The sequence below is a fragment of the Protomyctophum bolini genome (genome assembly GCF_963924005.1).
Source record: "Protomyctophum bolini genome assembly, chromosome: 16".
Classification (NCBI taxonomy): domain Eukaryota; kingdom Metazoa; phylum Chordata; class Actinopteri; order Myctophiformes; family Myctophidae; genus Protomyctophum; species Protomyctophum bolini.
Genome location: NC_137877.1, coordinates 11,846,467 through 11,864,933, shown reverse-complemented (window position 1 = coordinate 11,864,933; position 18,467 = coordinate 11,846,467). Strand labels below are relative to the sequence as shown.

The window sequence follows — 18,467 nt, the reverse complement described above, 5'->3', positions numbered from 1 at the left end:
GAGTAGTCCAGTATTCGTCATTGATACAATTATGCAGAACTGGTTAAAATCAGGGAAACTGTCCGGCAGTGAGACAATCATGAAAGAGGAGTTGCAATATAATTTAAAGTATTTTTGAAGGTGTCTGGCATTGGGGACGTAGAAGGGGGTGCACAACCCATTTAGGCCTGAGGCTGATTCTAAAAACGCCTTCAAATATTTATATAGCAGCATCAACATTTTTACATTTCTGAATACTGTACATGCTGTACAGAACCCATAAATGGGTTCCCGGCCTGAGGGGGTAAAACACCAAAAGGGGTTCCCGCCCAGAATGGGTTAAACATTTGGCAACCACAATCCTCTTGGTCTGATGTACAGATGACGACTAACATAACACAGTCAGCAAGCAACTGTGCAACACAGCAGAAACTGCATACAGTTCTCCATCTCAATGACAACTTACTAAAGAGTAAAAAAACAAACACAGCTATCTCCTACATTCATCGACTAGCATACATAATGGCTGAGCACAGTTGCGAATGATAAGAATGGTGAGTTTACCTAAGATGGCACAAAGATAGCTTGTCAAGATTGACCATCACAAAAACAAAGTTGAAGAAAAGTTGACGAGGATGGATGAGAGGACTAATATAAATGTTGAGTTCGTCACAACTCCTGCCCAGTGGCCATAATAACAAGTTTTAAATACCGGTATGTCGGTATTTGAGAGTGTAGTTTAAAACGAAACACATGTCAGTGACATAAATATGAATAACTGCAGCCTATTCTTGCCCTCAGGTTTCTGCAAACTAGGTTCCATCTGAAGAGTTTGCAGTTAAGTTAATGCACTTTCCATTGCAGTCAGAACTGCAGCATCACTCCCAATCTTCCGCCGTAGTCTGAAAACCCACCTTTTCAGACTCCATCATGGCCCATAGCACTTACCCTACCCCCTTAGATAGCATTTCTGTAGACCTAGATAGCATTTGATACAGACTTATAGCATGTTATGTAGACAGCACTATAATTGCATTGTATGTAGTCATAGCACGTCATATACATATGTATAGCATAGTATAGTTTATATGTATAGTTTATACGTATAGTTTCATTATATAGATATTCCACTGTTACTTTCTTAGCTTACGCATGTTTCATGATAAATGCTTTTTATGTGATGTATCCCATGCTTTTTTTTGGTTCTTGCTTAATGTAAGTCGCTCTGGATTAAGAGCGTCTGCTAAATGCCTACATTGTAAAAATTGTAAATTGTTTCAGACAGTATTGTATTCCCTGGTCTATAAAGACACTCTGAAGGCTGCAGGGTGTTACTGAGGTTTTGGCTGCCCACTACCTCATGTCACCACAATGCCTTTACAGCTCAGCCCAACAGCGAGCCAGCCAGGCCGTCAGATCTGAGCCACAACTGGGTGTGGAGTGTGGCCTGCTTCCTCTGTTGTGTGTCCTCACATTCAACCCTGACCAGGCCTGGGTAGAGATGCTAAAGGCATCAAAATAGTCTAGCCTGGGAGATAGAAGGAAAAGGACTCTTCCACAAACATAACACCACAATAAAGTAAACACCAACCAATATAGGACTGTATACTATAGAACAAAATAACCGACTCAATATGGCTCAATGCAAGTCATTATCTTATGACCTAAATGGCCATATGCTATGTGACTAAACACAAAATAAAGATAAAACATTTCACAGACATTTTAGAGGGGACAAACTAAGTGTTGTTAATAGGCACAAGTATTATATCTGTGTTTTACAAATCACACCTGTGTGAAGTGAGAGGCAATCTTATCATCGTACATCATCATCTCATTCCTCCATCAGAATTTGCGTCCTCACCCTCGTCTTCAATGTTTGCGTTGCGCAATGTTTGTGTTTACACGAACGCTCAAATTGTCCATTCATTGTCAATGGCATTTAATGTTTGTGTATAGGACAAATTGAACCACCCTGAAGTAGCTTTAGGAAGAGTCCAGGCATGCTCCTGTGTAACCAGATGTCTTTTGTTTGTAAACCAGGATCCAATCACCTTACAGTAGTCTGTGCCAGACTTTTGGCCCACTGACACAGCAAACTAATCAGACAGGCTGAGCTACAGAAGTCAATCAAAGGCCCTTCTGAGGAGGAACTGCCACAGCAGTGAGACTATTCAGGAAACAGCCATGTATCCATGGGTACATTTTCTACTAGCCTCAATCTCTCCAAAACCCTGGACATTTTCATCACAACTGGCAACCCACCTATCCATTTATCAGTGTGAGACGCAATATCAGTTTCAGATAGAAGGGATGTTAGCTTGCCTTTCTGCCAAAGTTTGATGCACAGAGAAAAAAAAACTACAGCTCCTTTCAGGTTTTCTAGGGACAATCTATGCTGCCCTTCAAAGCCAAAGTGCAGTAACTGCATTTTCGGACACACCAACTTATTTGTGTATCTCAAAAGTCAAATCAAGCCCGACACACACCGGCTGCGTCCCCCGCGCGGCGCCGCGCGGCGCGCACAGCCGCCTCCATTATTTTCAATGAACCTAACGCACACCGGCTCCGTCCGCCGCGCGGAGCCGCGCCGCGCCGCCCGGCGCGCCGATAGAACACAGTTCTATTTCGCCGCACAGCAACGCGCCGCGCCGCACACGGTCGCAGACGGTGTGTGGTGGGCTTTAGCCTTTGTGATTTTGTGGGATAAACAATTACCTCAAGAACATACAATTACAATAATATAATATCAATTATATGCCAATATCTAATTTGGCTGACTAGTTGAAACACTTTTTAATTGTTCGTATACGGCACTTTGGCTTTGTAGGGCAGTATAGGGGTGACCTGCAATCCACTGGGAGAAAAGAAAATCACAGAGATCACAGTGCCCGCTGACTTCCTTTTTAATAAAACCTGCTGTGCCTTTAAGCCATTTATCAGACTGAACACCCAACCACCTCCAGCACTTTTCCCAGACAACACACTGCAAGTGAGCTGCTCTCCGCGGAGCGTGACCAATCCAGGTGGTGCACAATTCCATTTACAAGACATTTTAACAGGGCACAGGGACACAGAGCAGGCCTTCCCATTAAAACCTGTGGTTTTTTTTTGTTTTTGTTCCTTTGAGTCACGCAAACACTGAATTGATTTTACAACACTGTTTATACAAGACACTTTGTGACAATTAACTAACTGATTCAGGGAATTGAGATGGAGCACAGTCAGAGTAGGGAGGCGTTTCCCTTCATTAGGAACTCGTTATAGCTCCATGTTGAGCCAGCCGTGCTGAGGTAAGAGGTGCGTTCAGAGAGTACTGGAGTGTTAACATTTAATGACTGATTATGTATGATCAGCGGACACAAATCGTTTCATCTGGCATTTCCAATGTTGCCGCTGACTAAACGAAAGGCGGCTGGGTATTTCTACTGGGTATAGATAAATAGAGCCATGCATTGTGCTAAAGGGAGAGAGGACCAAAGCCGGCCCCCACTCTGACAAAGCGCTCTCTGTGGGTTCAGGGGAACAGCCATTGGCTTGGGGATGAGCCAGTGGGCCTCCATCCAGCTAGCAGATCTCACCCCAGAACTCACAGAGGCCGGGACCCAATGTTCTGGGAAGTGGAAACCCAACTGTTTAGTATGGCTGAGCAGATACGCAGAGCCAACCTGCCTGCTCGCATCAAGTCCCAGAGCTATGCGGAGCAGCAGACAGAAACAGGAACATCGACTCGAGATGGGAGAAATGTGGTCATCAGTGAGCGCGTGCAATTTTTCATTAATAAAGCATGCTAAATTGTGTGAAAACATGGAGATCATAATTAATAAAGATAAAGGGGAATAATAGAAGTTTGGGAAGTTACTACCACCAGAGTCTCTGGTTCTAGTGGTTGACTTTCACAAAGCATCTCTGTACAAAATAACATCCTGAGCTAACTCCCAAGTTTCCTGCACAAAGATGATTGCAACTCTCAGGTCCTAGACGACCACCATATTACCAAAGAAGAAGACAATGAAATGCAAGCCGTAGCTTTAGAAACAGCCCACTCCAGCTGCTTTTCTAAGCCTCTTCATAGGAACTTGGCCAAAAGTCAAGCAGGTGAGCACTCAGGAGACAAAAATTACTCATGGGAGTGCCTGAAAAACAAAGACACACCTAAGGCAGGTATGGCTGTCTATATGTGAACATGACAAACATTTTGTTTCAAACCAAAACATAAGTGGCACTGAAAGATTTGCAGCCAATGTATTATAGCATTTGAAAGGTGCATTTTAACCTTCATTACCTCGACTGATCAGACTGATGTGGTGAACCAAATACCAATACAAGCATTTATTAAATAAAACCTTCATTGTGCTAAAAGCCTAGATGTGGACCAAGAATACCTCTTGCACAGTACCATTTAGTGTGGAAATAAATCAAAAGTGCTCCTTGTGTGTTACTACAGTTACAAATGGATACAAAAATGCAGAGGATTGTGCAAAGAGTGTACAAATAGGTCCCCATTGTATAATCTCAAGAGTTAAATTAACTCAAGACTTTACAGTCTAGTGCTGTTTTTCTTACCTGAGCAAAGGACGCCCTTGTGTCGGGCACAGGAGAAGTCGTCACACTCGCAGAAGCTACCGTAGATCTTGCCGAACTCCGACTCGTAGCACAGGCATTGGTTGCAGCTGCACTCCCCTCTGCCACTGCAGACCTGCTTGCCCTCTGCCTCGCGGCAGGCGCTCAGGTGGCGGCTGCCCGCCTCGCCGTCCTGGCACTCACAGCGGGCCCCCAGGTATCCCGGCTCACAGCGACATGTCCCACAGTTGTAGGTACCTGTGTGTGTAGGTGGAGGTTTGGTAGATTAGATTAGATTGGAATAGGACAGCAGGCCTACTTGGTGCCACGCGTTCACTTTGGTTTGAGCCCAAGTTACCTGTGGAGCTGCAAATGCTGCTGTTGGCCTGCGCCGTGCGGCTGCAACCGCAGTCACATTGGTAATCCACAGTCAACTCCAGGCGGTCTTTGAAGCCCACTGGCTTGATGGTGAAGCTCTGGTCGGTGCCAGGCGGAGGGCAGCTCCTGGCCTCCACCTTCACGTTGAAGGATACCTGGGGGGAAAGCGAGCCAACGGCGTGACAGTCAACAAATGGCCTACTCACGTTTCTGATAGTCTGACCAGAAATGGTACCGTATGACACAGAGTGAATTATAAGTTAAAGGGGATGATTAGAGTTGTTCCGATACCGGTATCGGATACTGGTATCGGATACCCTTGACTCAGCATTTACATTTACTTGGAACCTTACACCACTTCTATAAAGCCCTTGGCAGCTCGACTACAGATGTGTTGTGAACTGTGTGCGACCCTGTGTTTGTGTTTACATGTGTAGCCATGACTCGTTGAAAAGGAAAGCTCACAGCGCACACTCACGGATGATGTGACTCCCGACTTTGTAGATTAATCACAGCCAATCGAGGAAGACGACACAGGCCCTACACCCATTTGATTGCTCCGGGGAAGGAAAGGCGAGGAGAAACCCAACCCTTGTGGTTTCTAGCCTGTCCCGGCATAAACAAGTGTTTTCATCCCTGCTCTTCACTAAGATACCGCCACAGTCCTCCTCAAAACTGTCTGTCCCAACTATGGCGCGGGTGTTTTTCTTGGCTCTTCGGTATGCCCTCCCTACATATAAAAACGATGCGGCTATAAATCTGAACTACCGACGGTAATTCACACGTGTCAGCTTCACTCCGACACGTCTTATAAAACCTTATTTATTATGCCAAAGGCCAAAAAAAGAACACAAGATATAAAACTTTTATCTGTAACTAAAGCATTTAAGCTTTATGGACTTCCAAGCAGAATACAGAAAAATATAAAATATATCTATAAAAACAATATACATATCACTGCTATTACAGCAGATATTGCAAAGACCAAGGGGACAAACAGTTTCTAGAAATATTTCTGTGGAGGTCAACTGTCTCATTTATCTACTTCGACAGTAAGAAGTCCAAGGGGCTGCATGGAGAGGTGACACGCTGTGCTTTGAAGCTTCCAACAGTTCTCGATCCCAGAGAGCCGTAGAACCTCTCGCTTTAGACTCAGACCCAAACCAAACACCCGGGACCTCATAGCCACAGTCGGACCTGTTGATGTTGGCAACATACAAATTAGTTCATAGATCCGTTCTCCCTCCATGGAGAGAGCATCCACTTGTTATTCTGTGAATGGAAGAGCTCACGATTTCTAAACTCGCCTACTGTGATTTCTGATCTCATATTCCCCTTGTGCTGTCCTCTCAGTGACGGTGCAGCTGAGACACAGGGGAGAGGGAAGCGGATGGTCGAGGTTACAACAAGCTCTTTGCTGGGAGAGAAGCAGCGTGAAGAGTTGATACCAGTCTGCACTTCAAAAGGAAAACTGTGCTCAATAATCAACCATAATATTATCATGCAGTAAATTTATGGACAAAACTAGATAAAGTGCCCCTCGGGACACAGGTCTCCACTATAAGGCCAATGTGAAAAGGGTGCAATTTCTTCTTACGCCTTGGATGGCAATTGGCTGATTTGAGGCATTTTGTTCCACAAAATGTGTTTTGCAAAAATCCACCTGTTGGTGGCGCTATAACAGGCAAATGTGAAAAGGATTGGATATATTCCTCAGCCTAGTAGGAAAGAGTGCAAAACATACTCTCCCCATGCCTTCGGCCTGGTGGAGACAATAAGCAGTGTTGAGTAGTAATTTCAACGATATTCAAATCAATTCAAATTGTCATAGTGCCTTAATGCCACTCACTTAGTGCACTGCACACTCCATCCAAAGGACTACCCTTGTTGGCAGCAACGGTCAAAAAGGCTTTACTCACAAATATTCAGTTAAGTTGTTACAAGCTATTTTTATGTTACCTACAGTAGTCCTAGATAACCGAGTAGTCCTGCTGGGTGCTATATCCCCTAGCTAGCCTCTAGTTTCTGGAAGGCAGCTGTCTGAAGGACATGACATACAGGGCTGTATTTTGCGTGTCTTAAGTACCAGGTCTTATTCCCTAACTTGCTCAATGCTCTTTGGCCACTCAGAATAGCCAAATGGCATTGATCACGCCTCCAGGTCTTTAGTTTACTCAAGTTAGGGAATAAGACCTGGTACTTAAGACACGCAAAATACAGCCCACAAAACCAGAGTTGTCTTCTTTTCCATCAATATTGGGATATTTTGTGTGGCTGGCAGGAATATATGTTTAATTGAACAATAAAATGTGCACTTTTTTTTACTCACAGTATTTTTACTGGCTTGTAACTAAATATTGTCCCATTACAAAAGTATTTTTATAAGTAGTTTGAACTATGTACTATAAGTAGTATAACAAAGTATTTTTCTACTGAGGGATAGCTAGCTAATGCTATACTGTTATTAAACACCTTCCAGTGTGAAGGCAGCTCATTGCATTCAAAGTAGCTTCCCCAACACTGAAAATAAGTACCAATTCTACCAAAACACACTCATTATTGTGCGAGTATTCAGGCATTACAGCACAAAATATGTGTTGGGAGTTTCCTCTGACCAACATATATAGACAAACACAAGCCCTTTCAGGAGACACTACGTAACGTGCGATTGAGGCAGCCAGAGGCCCCATCCTGTCCCTTCCGCATTCCTCCACTACATCGTGAGCAACTTAATGAACTAACAAGGGGCACAATTTGATTCACGGGACATGTGAGTCACGAGCACGCCACTACGCCCAATCAGGCGGCACGTCGTAGAGCAACGGAGGGCGCCCAAAACTAGTGGTGAAGGGATGGGAGGGAAAACGTCAGGAACGGAGGGGGGGGGGGGCACTGACGATACACCTCAGCTGAACTCTATGGAGGAAATTCCTGGTTGCTGAGCTGGCAGGCTCAGGAAGCAATGTGATTGAGATGATATTCAGGAACTGATAGGTTGACCTGCAAAATGTCCCAGAGATTAGATGATGAAGGGAGGAAGGCAGACAGTTGAAAGACTGTAGTGGTATGATGTAATGTGAAATGGAGTAGGCTGGAACACAGAAGAATCACACAAATCGCAAGCTTAAAGCTTTATTCCTCACATATGCCCAAACGCATGTATACCAGCATACAAGTGACTTCTACATAGAAGTGAAATGTTGGCATTCCGAATCCACACACGTATTTCCTGGTTCTTGAGGTGCATTCACATGACGCGATTATTTTTGGGTATGACGCTATTCAATATTAAGTGCATGATGTGATGGGAGGAACATGGTCCTGAATCCTGATATGTCAGAAGTTTAGTCTGGTGGGCGTTCGGGTGGTGCAATGTAAAGTGCCTGCCCACCACCGCAGAGGTTGTGAAAAATTGGCCTACGTTTGGAAGTAAGCCGGAAGGGTAATCATTTTCATTGCACGTATTCCTACACTGGGCGACACCTGTCAGCAGGTAGTGTTTGGCGGGAGGAGCAAGACAAAGGCTCTAAGTCCTCCTGGTGTGGAGAAGTAATAATGTCAAGTTGTCAACTCCTTAACTCAAAAATCATGGCACTGTGCCTTTAAGACAAATGTCTCTCAAAATCAAATGAGAATCTCATGACCTGAGGATGGAGGCTGTCCAAATGGCTATCATTGTAACAGTGGAGAAATAATTCTGATGATGGCATTCTCATGACTGCCTGGCATTCATGTGAAACGAAAACAAAACCGCAAGCTACAATCTAATTCAAATGCTTCTCGTTTGTTTTTCGACAACATTTCTCCATAGAGATGACGTGGAGCGTTAGCATAGACCCAACACCATCCACATGCAAGGTTCTATTCAGTAGTCCTATATGGCTCTGAGAGTATCGCAGTGAAAAGGATGCTGAATACACTTGAGCCCGCTTTTTCCTTGCTGGGCTCTTTTGTGTGTTTTCAAGGCTGTGTTTGTATCACAAACCCCCTTCTGCCCACTTTTGTCTGAGGTCATTGAGATGCAGCGTTAGGCTCGGTGGGGCACAGTGACTGACACCTGGGCTTTTGGCCACTTCCTCCATACGGAGCAGGAAGATTTGGCAAAGCAATAGCCTGCACCATAACCCCCCCCCCCCCAACCTCACTTCCCTAGATGAAAAAAGAAGAGCAGGGCCCCTCCGCCACCAAAGCTCTGGAGATGGTCTCTCACCCCTTTATTTTGTATGCAACACCCACTGCCTACTCCCACGCCCTAGCCTCACACAACATTCTAGCAAATAAATGCAGAAGCTGCGAAACAAGTACGGGAGCACTCAATACAAAGCTCCATTGAGACCCGTGTGGAATATAAAAAAAGGGCCTGCAGAAGGATTTGGACCGTACAAAATTCGAACGTGATTAAGACGTGCAATGATTTAGCGACATCCGACCTTTCTTTGTTTTCTTCCGTCACTTCAGTGAGACAAAATGAGGAAAGGGTGTTCCAACGTGGTGAATGCTCCCATCATGTTGGACACAGGCCCGAGTAACAGCCGTGGAAAAAGACACTGGTCTTCTGCTATTCAATTTATCATTCCCCTTCCACGAAACAAACTCTGACTGAAGGCCTTCTTTGCATACCACTGCTCCTTATGTCCTCAGTCTCTACACCCCATTCATCCCAAGCACAAATTCCAAAATAGCTACTCCGCAGGAATGAAAAGCATAACTCGTGCCATTGCCCAGGTCCAGTGCCCCGGAGAAGCACGGTTAATCATTATGGGTTCAACTCCCACTGTTCTCCTGGCCCCCTTCCTGTGGTCCCCTGTGGTTCTGGCCTCTTCTACAACCTTCTCCCTGAAAATAACCAACGACTGCCTCCGTCATCCTCCATTCAATGATGCACAATCACATTCCCAGACAGAGACCGCGCGGCTGCAGCAGGACCTGCAGAGAGCAGAGGCAGCACCAATGAAATCCCAGAGATCCTTCTGGGGGGACAATGAGTGAAACTTGGCCAGCCTCCCTTAGATGTGTTCACTGTTGATTGATTCCAGCCGAGACGCGCCGCAGCAGCGAGAATGTTCCCTTCGGAATGAGCAGCATCTGCCAATATAGCTGTGTGGTGTGGGGACAAATGGTCATTCCTTCTTTCAGATAGGAAAGAGGCTTTATCTGCATTGAATATCAGCACGTGTTGGCCTGGGCCGTGGCTCAGCGGTCCAGGCACCTTGGCCGGTAGTCCGAGTCTGGCAGTGTGCCGCAGGCTCGACTCCCGATCCCGACGACCTTTACGGCATGTCACTCCCCCATCTCCCCCACCCCATTTCCTGTCAGCCTACTGTCTGTTTCTCTATAAAAATATAAAATAAAAGGCGAAAGCCGCAAAAGAAAACCCAGAAAAAAACAAAAAGAATATCAGCACATGGCAAAGATAACCAAGAAGGCAGTTGTTTGAACCTAGACTAGAAAAAGCACAGATCTCCACCAGGGCAGGTCAGGTTGTTGTGGCAATTTGTACAAAACGGGTACAAAGCGAGCTACTCCTGAAAAGTGTAAAAGTCAATCGTAGGCAATGAAGGTGGATTATGAGAAATCAAACAAACCCGTCTTGATCACATGACTATGGAGAGCATGTGTACCGATTTGCGAGAAATTTGGATAAAATCCGAAGGAGTAATATTAGAAAATGTGTTTTACATATGTCGGCCTCCTGGTGGCGCTATAAAGAGCAGATGTGAAAAATTCCAGGCAAAGGTTTTTCCTTGGCCTCTAGGGAGTTGGCATACAAAGTTATCCACAGATCCGTGCAGTTAGAGGTAAAAACACTTTCCGGCCAGTTATAGCACCACCATGAGACTGAGTTGAAAATGTTCATGTGGCATTTCTTCCTCTGCCTAGTGGGAATGTGTGTGCACAATTTCACAGAAATCACACGATGTGTTCATGATTTGCAGCATTTTGTTTGAAACTGAGCACTCCTGCGAACTTTGGAAGCCAATCTTAGCCAATCAGGATGGAGTCTGAGAAATCTGAAAGACCAGTTTCGTTGAATGGCTCTAGAAAGACTGTACCAATTTGCGTGATGTTTGGACAAAATCTGTAGGTGTACTGTCCAAAAACTTTGCACAAAGAGGCCTCCTGGTGGCGTTATAACAGGCCGTTCTGGAAATGTTGGGGCAGAGGTTCATCGTTGGCATCCAGGGAGTGTGTGTGCAAAATTTGGTATCGAACGGGTTAACGGTGCCGAAGATTAGCTGGTAACAGACGGACGGACTGACGGACGGACACACGGACGGACGGACACACGGACGGACAGACAGACGGAGTGCAAAACATACTCTCTCCCCATGCCTTCGGCCTGGTGGAGACAAAAATGTGTTTTTCAAAAGTCGGCATGCACTATAACAGGCAGTTCTGGAAAATTTGGGGCAGAGGTTCATCGTTGGCATCCAGGGAGTGTGAATGCAAAATTTGTCACCGACCGGGTTAGCGGTGCCGGAGATGCAAAACATACCCTCTCCCCATGCCTTTGGCCTGGTGGAGAGAAAAATTAAACCTCAACTACAATTTTAAGGTCGTTCATAGAGATGAGCACAAGAATGCAAGCCATGTCCTGCAGTGAACTGTCTGGCCAAGACAACGTAATACACTTGTAGGTGATTTTCATTAAGCTGCGGTTACAGATCTACACACAGGGCACATGTTGCCTCATTGGAAATGGTGGAGGACAACAATATATACACCTCATTCTCACTCCTCTCTCAGCCACCGCAGATTGATCTCATGAGACAGGTGCTGCACTTCAAAGACTTAAAGGTCACTCGGCGTTCGCTGCAGACTACCAAGTCGCAACTGGATGTCTTTGGTAGCTGCAGGATGCTTGGATGGGTATCCCACTCCCAGCAGAGGACAGTCCAGGTATACACACCTCATACTGGTCGTAGTCCATCTGTCCACACATTATTCATTGTCTCCACCAGGCTGAAGGCATAGGGAGAGAGTATGTTTTGCACTCCCTCCGTGTGTGTGTGTGTGTGTGTGTGTGTGTGTGTGTGTGTGTGTGTGTGTGTGTGTTTGTGTGTGTGTGTGTTTGTGTGTGTGTGTGCGTCCGTCCGTCCGTCGGTCTGTTACCAGCTAATCTCCGGCATTTTTGCACACACACACTCCCTCGATGCCAACGATGAACCTCTGCCCCAAATTTGCCCCAAATAACGGCCTGTTATAGCGTCACCAGGAGGCCGACTTTTGTAAAACACGTTTTTTTTATATTACAGATTCTGTCCAAAAATCCTGCAAATCGTTACACAGCATCTCTATAGTCATGTGTTCGAGACGGATCCGTCCGATATTTCATATTCCATCCCAATTGGCTAACATTGGCTTTCAAAGTTTGCAGGATTGGCCTGTTTTGAACAAGAAGCCAAAATATGATCAAATCATCAAGATGGCGGAAGATGGGTCATACATTTGAACTGAATGCCCAGAGGAGTTTGACAGAATATTACGTCTGAGGGAGACTCACAGTATCTCCTATCTTCAGGTCAGAACACTTCCGGAGGCCCGGCAATGGCTGTCCGTCCTGGCAGGTGGCCGTGAAGGACAGACTGATGTCCTCCGGGTGGTCCCACACGGTCAGCTCCACTTTGGAACGGATGTTCTGAGGAGAGAGGAGAGAGGACAGGATGTGAGGAAGACACAGGCAATGTTTGATGGCCGAACATAGACCTGATGAAGATCTATCAAGATCGAAACGTGCATTAATGACGATAAAGAACACCCTCTTGTGTAATATCGCTTAATTATGAAATGCCTATAATACGGACGATAAGGTTCATGTGATTATTGTGCCAGTAGTTTGTGTTGTAACCATTGAATCACTCTAAAACGTATATCCTGTTTGTGCATCAGTCTTGGCAAAAGGGGTTTGTTAGTGGTTGCAACTCTTTGGATGTCAAATGTTTCAACTTTCAAATGCCCTGAAACTGTGGAGCACAGTAATATGGTACCACACAACAATTTATAATGAAACCACCACCATCTGCCTGGTCATGATGGTTACTCAAATCTGTTTGCAGGCAGTGTGGAAAAAAAGCGAAACACAGGGAATGTGAGAGAATCATTTGCCTTGGTTAGGCAGATTTATACAGCCAAGTCTGGCTTGTCTAGTCTTAAACCAAAGCCACAAAGGACAAGCACTGCTCGAAACCGTACGGGCATATGTGTATGAGATGCTACAGCTGTGCTGTGTGCCAGCTTGATTTGCATCTGTGAAGCATATGCAAACCTAACCGTGTGTTCATTCATGTGCAGTCCTCTTAACAGCTACATGATTGCGCCTAAATCAAAACAATACCTGATGTCACAGATAAACATGTTTGCTTGTGCAGGTTCACTCTCTCTTCTCTGACCATCACTTAAATGCAATCCAAGCAAACGGACAGTATTATTCTGCTCTAACAACAATTTATCAAGAAACAAAACAAAAAAAGGTTATGCAACACAACCTCACAACACTTGGCAAAGTCAGTGTAGCTAACAAATGTCAGTGTGGTGAATCTAATGTTGCACAGGGAATGTTAATGAGGTCCTGACTCCTGAGTCACAACACTTCATTCTAACTCAGTCTCACACATTAAATATTGCGAGTCTTTGTTTCATACGTTTCAGTTACAGAGTTAACAGTGTGTCCTGATTCTTCATGGCTAAAAACAAGTTGCCGTACTTACTAGCCAAGCCAAGGGATTTTTTTCAACACTCAAAATCCCACTAAGTTAGGAAAACATTTAGGGAAAGGCTTACGAAATGTAGAAAAGTTGTTTTTGGAAATTCTTTCCTTCTTCACTCAACAAACTTGTTCCAGAAAATGCAATTATATAAATGTCAGCCTCAGTGTAGAAGTAACTAGAACATACGGTTTAGAGTGATTGCCAGCAAGACAAAGTAATTAACAGCGGGCAAATGTTGAGACAAAGGAGAGAGGGGAGACAAATGAGCGATCATGATTTACATTTAAATCGATTTCTTTTAATCGAGTCCATTGAAAAGAATTACTGTTTTCGTTTGGGCCCACTGTGTTAAAAAGGCAAGGACTGATTATATTTGTTTAATATTATTATTCACATTTCTACCGTTGTCCAAATGGACCTCAGAGTAGCACTGTTTTAAATCCTCCCTTCCCATAAATCCGTTTCTACTGAGGAATAATAATAATTACACATCTACACATGTATTTCCCAATTGTTCTTGCGTAAAACAGAGTTGTTAAAATAAATATTTGGCAAACTTATTCCAAATAAACATGTCTTTTGGATTAGATTATAATCATATGTTTACAATTCAGAGGAGGAATGTTAGCACCCCCAAAACAGAAGTGACCCTGCTGGAATACATTTCCTGTAAGACTATGAGCAGCAGGCGACTAAATTGAGACGATAAAACCAGTCCGTGTCATGGTAATAAAATGTCATTTAGCACAGTGTGATTTCCCCTGGTAGTTAATGGCAGACTACCTCATCCTTAAAAGGATGGTTAAAATAGCCATTTCATTACCTGGGTCTTACATTTATTAACATAGTGTTTGTACTATAAATAGAAAGGTTTTTTTGTAAATGTGAATATACAAATTTAACCAAATGGACTTGTTTCCTGGGATTCAAACCAGTCTACTGCTCAGCCAAGAGGCAATCCCTGTGGGACCAGGGGAGATATTGTACAGTTCGGGGCTCGAGCAGTATCACCTGTCAGCCAGGCCTAACTGACACCAGAGTCTACAGTTCTCAATGGAAGAGTATAGGAAACCCAACTCCAACCATTGCAGATGTGCTAACTAATAGCTATATTGTATTGTAACATACTCTACCACTACAGATTGGTTAAAACGTTAAAATAAGTTTCTAGGAATGCAGCTTCAACATTGCTCAGTTCCGCTTCCAGAGCCGTCTTTTTCTGCTTTCTAGAATGGCCTCCATGACCTTCTCACTACTTTGCAGACAAACGACACAGTAGTTTTCCACTGTCACCGTTATGCCGTGGCCCCAGCCCCACAGGGGAAATAAACATCGTATTACAACACACAGACACGCCAAACCTTTTTCCTAGAAAGTGTTTAAATCTGCTTTCCTCTCCTGGATTTGGCTTTCTTTCTCTGTACTCTCGTTTGAATGTCACCCTTCACTATTTATTGCGTGCGCATGAACACACACCTTAAGTGACAAAGACATTGGTATTGTTTGTGTTTACTTACATTGTAGGCATTGATGATGAGCTGAATTATATTCTTAGAATCCTGGTCCAAAATCTCTACAGTAGTGCCAGGTATCAGCGCAGTAAAATTCTACATTTGGACAAAATATGATTAGTATGTTTGGAAATGTATGGAAGGTTTGATCAATAACAACAATATGTACATACAAGAAAAGAAAATACCTTATATATGACATATAGGCGCTTGGTAACTGCGAATATGAGATAAATGTTATTTTCTGCCAGTTTCTCCCCCAGAAGAGCCAGAGAGGGATAATCCTAAACACAAGAGAAAGAGAGCAAAAAAGAGAGAGAGAGCCACAGACATGAGAGACATGCACTTCCTCTCGCAATAAAGATCATACCTTCCTGTCAGGAAATTAGTAAAAGGAAGTAATTGGTCTTCCAATTTTGATGCCGAGTTTAAATTAGACTCCCCAGCCATGTCCTATTTTTAGGGGAAACAAAAAAACAATATCCCCCAAAAAGTGAGGAGAATTGAATTGTCATCCAAAACCAGTAATTAACAATCTTTACGTTTCAGTATTTTTGTCAATTACGTTTTTTATCAATAGTGTGTCCAACTGTACACACTACATGTGGATTTTAATTAGAAACGGACAACGTTGTTCAGTAATAACCTAACGGTAATTCATTCATTTAGACTTAATTCTATGCATTATGGTACAGCTCAATCAGCCGCTCCAGAGAACCTGCTCAGAAGCCACTGGAACTGTTAAGAGTTAAATGTACAGTTACCTTCCAACATAACTAACAGTCCCTCCTTCTGCAAATCACTGACTGCACCTACAGTAGCTATCGCTGTAATAGGCAAACAAGCCAAATTTGACTGTATAGCTATGTAATGTTTAAAACTAACTGTTCATTTAATTTTAGGTCAGTCAAATTAGGTCAGGCTTTTCTGAAAACTAATTTGATTAGGTAGGTTAATTCTACCTAATCAAATTGGCCATGAATAAAGTTCCCAAATTAGTTATTTGGGCTTGGCTCAGAGCCAAGTAGAGCCTCGTAAACTCAGGATACTTCCTTAACTCCTGGCTGTCTGTTAAAGGGTAGTGGCAAGGTCAAGATATTATGTTTAAGTAATCACACAAAGCAAAACCTGCCTAATTCCAAAGTCCACTCATATACAGATTCATCCTGAACAATGCTAGGGTGGCATAGCTGCTCTCGGCATAAAAATGTGCTTTGAAAAGAGCCAAGGTTTCAGATTTCTCATAAGACTGTGTGTTTCAGGGTGTATTTGCTGCAAGAAAACCTGCTGTAATTTCTCTTAAAGGTGTAATTTGAAGAGTGAGTGGATAGCATAATAATTATTCACATTCATTGTTACGTAAATTACATCACTTTTGGATCAATATTTTTGCTTTTTATCTCTGCCAAACAACAGGATAAAAAAGACAAGCTGAATCTTCTCCAGCCTTACCATCTTAGTCGAAGCACTGTACTCATTCTTGTCATCGAGGTGGCAATATCCGTCATGGGGCTGGACCAGGCCACCAAGCTTGCCATCCAAAGCAAGGTGAGGCACATCGTCTGTGGCGAACACCAGCAAGTGGAAGGCCTCTTTCCTCCAACCTATTCTGTCCTGATCAGGCAGAGGACAATATATGCCATGATTATGATGACTCAGTAATTTTTTGTTCATTTAGAGTTGCTTTAGCATGCAGGAACACACACCAGTGACACCACATACTATGCAGATGAAATATCACGTGGAAAGTCAGTTTATAAAAAGACCACACATCCAATAGGTAAGCCTTGCCGAGCCATGAGGCCCATAGGGCATGAGCCTATCTCCTGTTTCTGTAGTGAGAGGCAGCTTGATGTACAAGTACACCCCCTGGCCTGGACATGACGCCATTATGTCACAGGGACTTACCCCAATCCAACCATTGAAGTTGAGTGCCAAGCAAGGAGGCACTAGTCTATGTCCTATTTTTTAAACGTACGTTTTCTCATTCCAATAAAGCTCCTTTGAATTGAATTGTGTTCTATTTTTCAGAATCTTTGGTTTGACCTGGCCAGGGATCGAACTCCGACCTCCCAGTCTCAAGAATGAGACTCATGTGTTTTTAGATAAGTGCCTGTGATGTCACAGGCACTGGTCTCACTTCCTTCCTGGACTACATGTTGTCTCAGAAATACAGCCCTCCCCCTCTTCCCCTCTCCACAAGGAGGAACAGTGCACCAACGCAGTGCACCAACGCATTATGGTCATTATGGCGCAATTGAGCAATCCAGTCAAACACACAGACTACATTATTCTTCTCGACATAGGGTGCAAATTTCAAATTGTGCTACTGTTATCTACTACAAATACTATTATTCACCTGGTGCAACTCTTTCACTCATACTATTATTAAAAAGATGGCATTAACATTGAGTGACTGCGGTTTCTTCCAGCGGTGAAATGTCCCTTTAATAAAATGATAAACACAATACACTGAATAATCACTCCATAGTTCAGAGATACCCCATAACTTTTCACCATCTTGAGGACCAGCCAAACAACAGCAGCCAGAGTTTAACCCAGCAGGCCCGGACAGGCCATAATCAATGTGAAACAGTGGGGGACAATAGGCAGTGACAGAGCATTAGAGAGTGCTGACTATTAGCATGGCACTAAACAAACCTAACCTTTCAGCCAGCAGCAGAGGCATAAAGGCAGACATTTGTCATGGGATCGGACATTGTGTGCCAACATCATTGTACAATAGAAATGTGGGCTTTCCCGTTACACAGAAGCCTCTTTGATGAAGAACTATAGTCATGATTGTATTACTCAGCCAGGGCAGTTCAGTGTATGTTGTGCGAGAAGCTTTTAGTTTGATATCTAGACTAGGCCTGTCACTGAACCATGAACATTTCCTGTTGTTGAACATCTTTGCAGGGACATTTGTTTTTTCCCTAAGGAAACAAATACCACTGATAGTTCTTTGACTGCTACATTTTTCTGTTATCAAAGCATACGTGGGAGCCAATTTCTGCAACAGAGTAAAACAAATCTTGCAATTATGACAAATGACTAAAAGAAAAAATTGAATCCTGAGAAAATTGTGAGGGGGAACAAAAAACCTTTAGGTTTACATGGTGGAAATGGTCTTCCATAACATAGTCTTTCACAGTTACGTCCAAATAAATTATGGTTACAACAACTTCTGTCGAGTATTTTCCTGAACTACAATTGAAATAATAGGCAACTTCAATTAAGCCTTTGGACTGCCCCCAGCCCAGCCTCCTAACCAGCCAATGTTTGAAATGTGTCAGTGGCAGTAAATTACAAGGCACGACCTACTTGG

General features: G+C 43.7%; 1 protein-coding gene across 1 annotated transcript in view; it reads right to left on the bottom strand.

Annotated features, from left to right (window-relative positions):
* Positions 1-18,467, bottom strand: part of itgb5 (integrin, beta 5) — a 56,461-nt gene that overhangs the window by 33,481 nt on the left and 4,513 nt on the right. Inside the window, exons 6-11 of the mRNA XM_080785882.1 lie at positions 16,592-16,753; positions 15,328-15,423; positions 15,146-15,235; positions 12,425-12,559; positions 4,901-5,075; positions 4,546-4,800 (exon numbers count right to left, since the gene is read on the bottom strand). Of these exons, the coding sequence (XP_080642008.1) occupies positions 4,546-4,800; positions 4,901-5,075; positions 12,425-12,559; positions 15,146-15,235; positions 15,328-15,423; positions 16,592-16,753 (913 nt within the window). The remainder of the gene's footprint in view (positions 1-4,545; positions 4,801-4,900; positions 5,076-12,424; positions 12,560-15,145; positions 15,236-15,327; positions 15,424-16,591; positions 16,754-18,467) is intronic.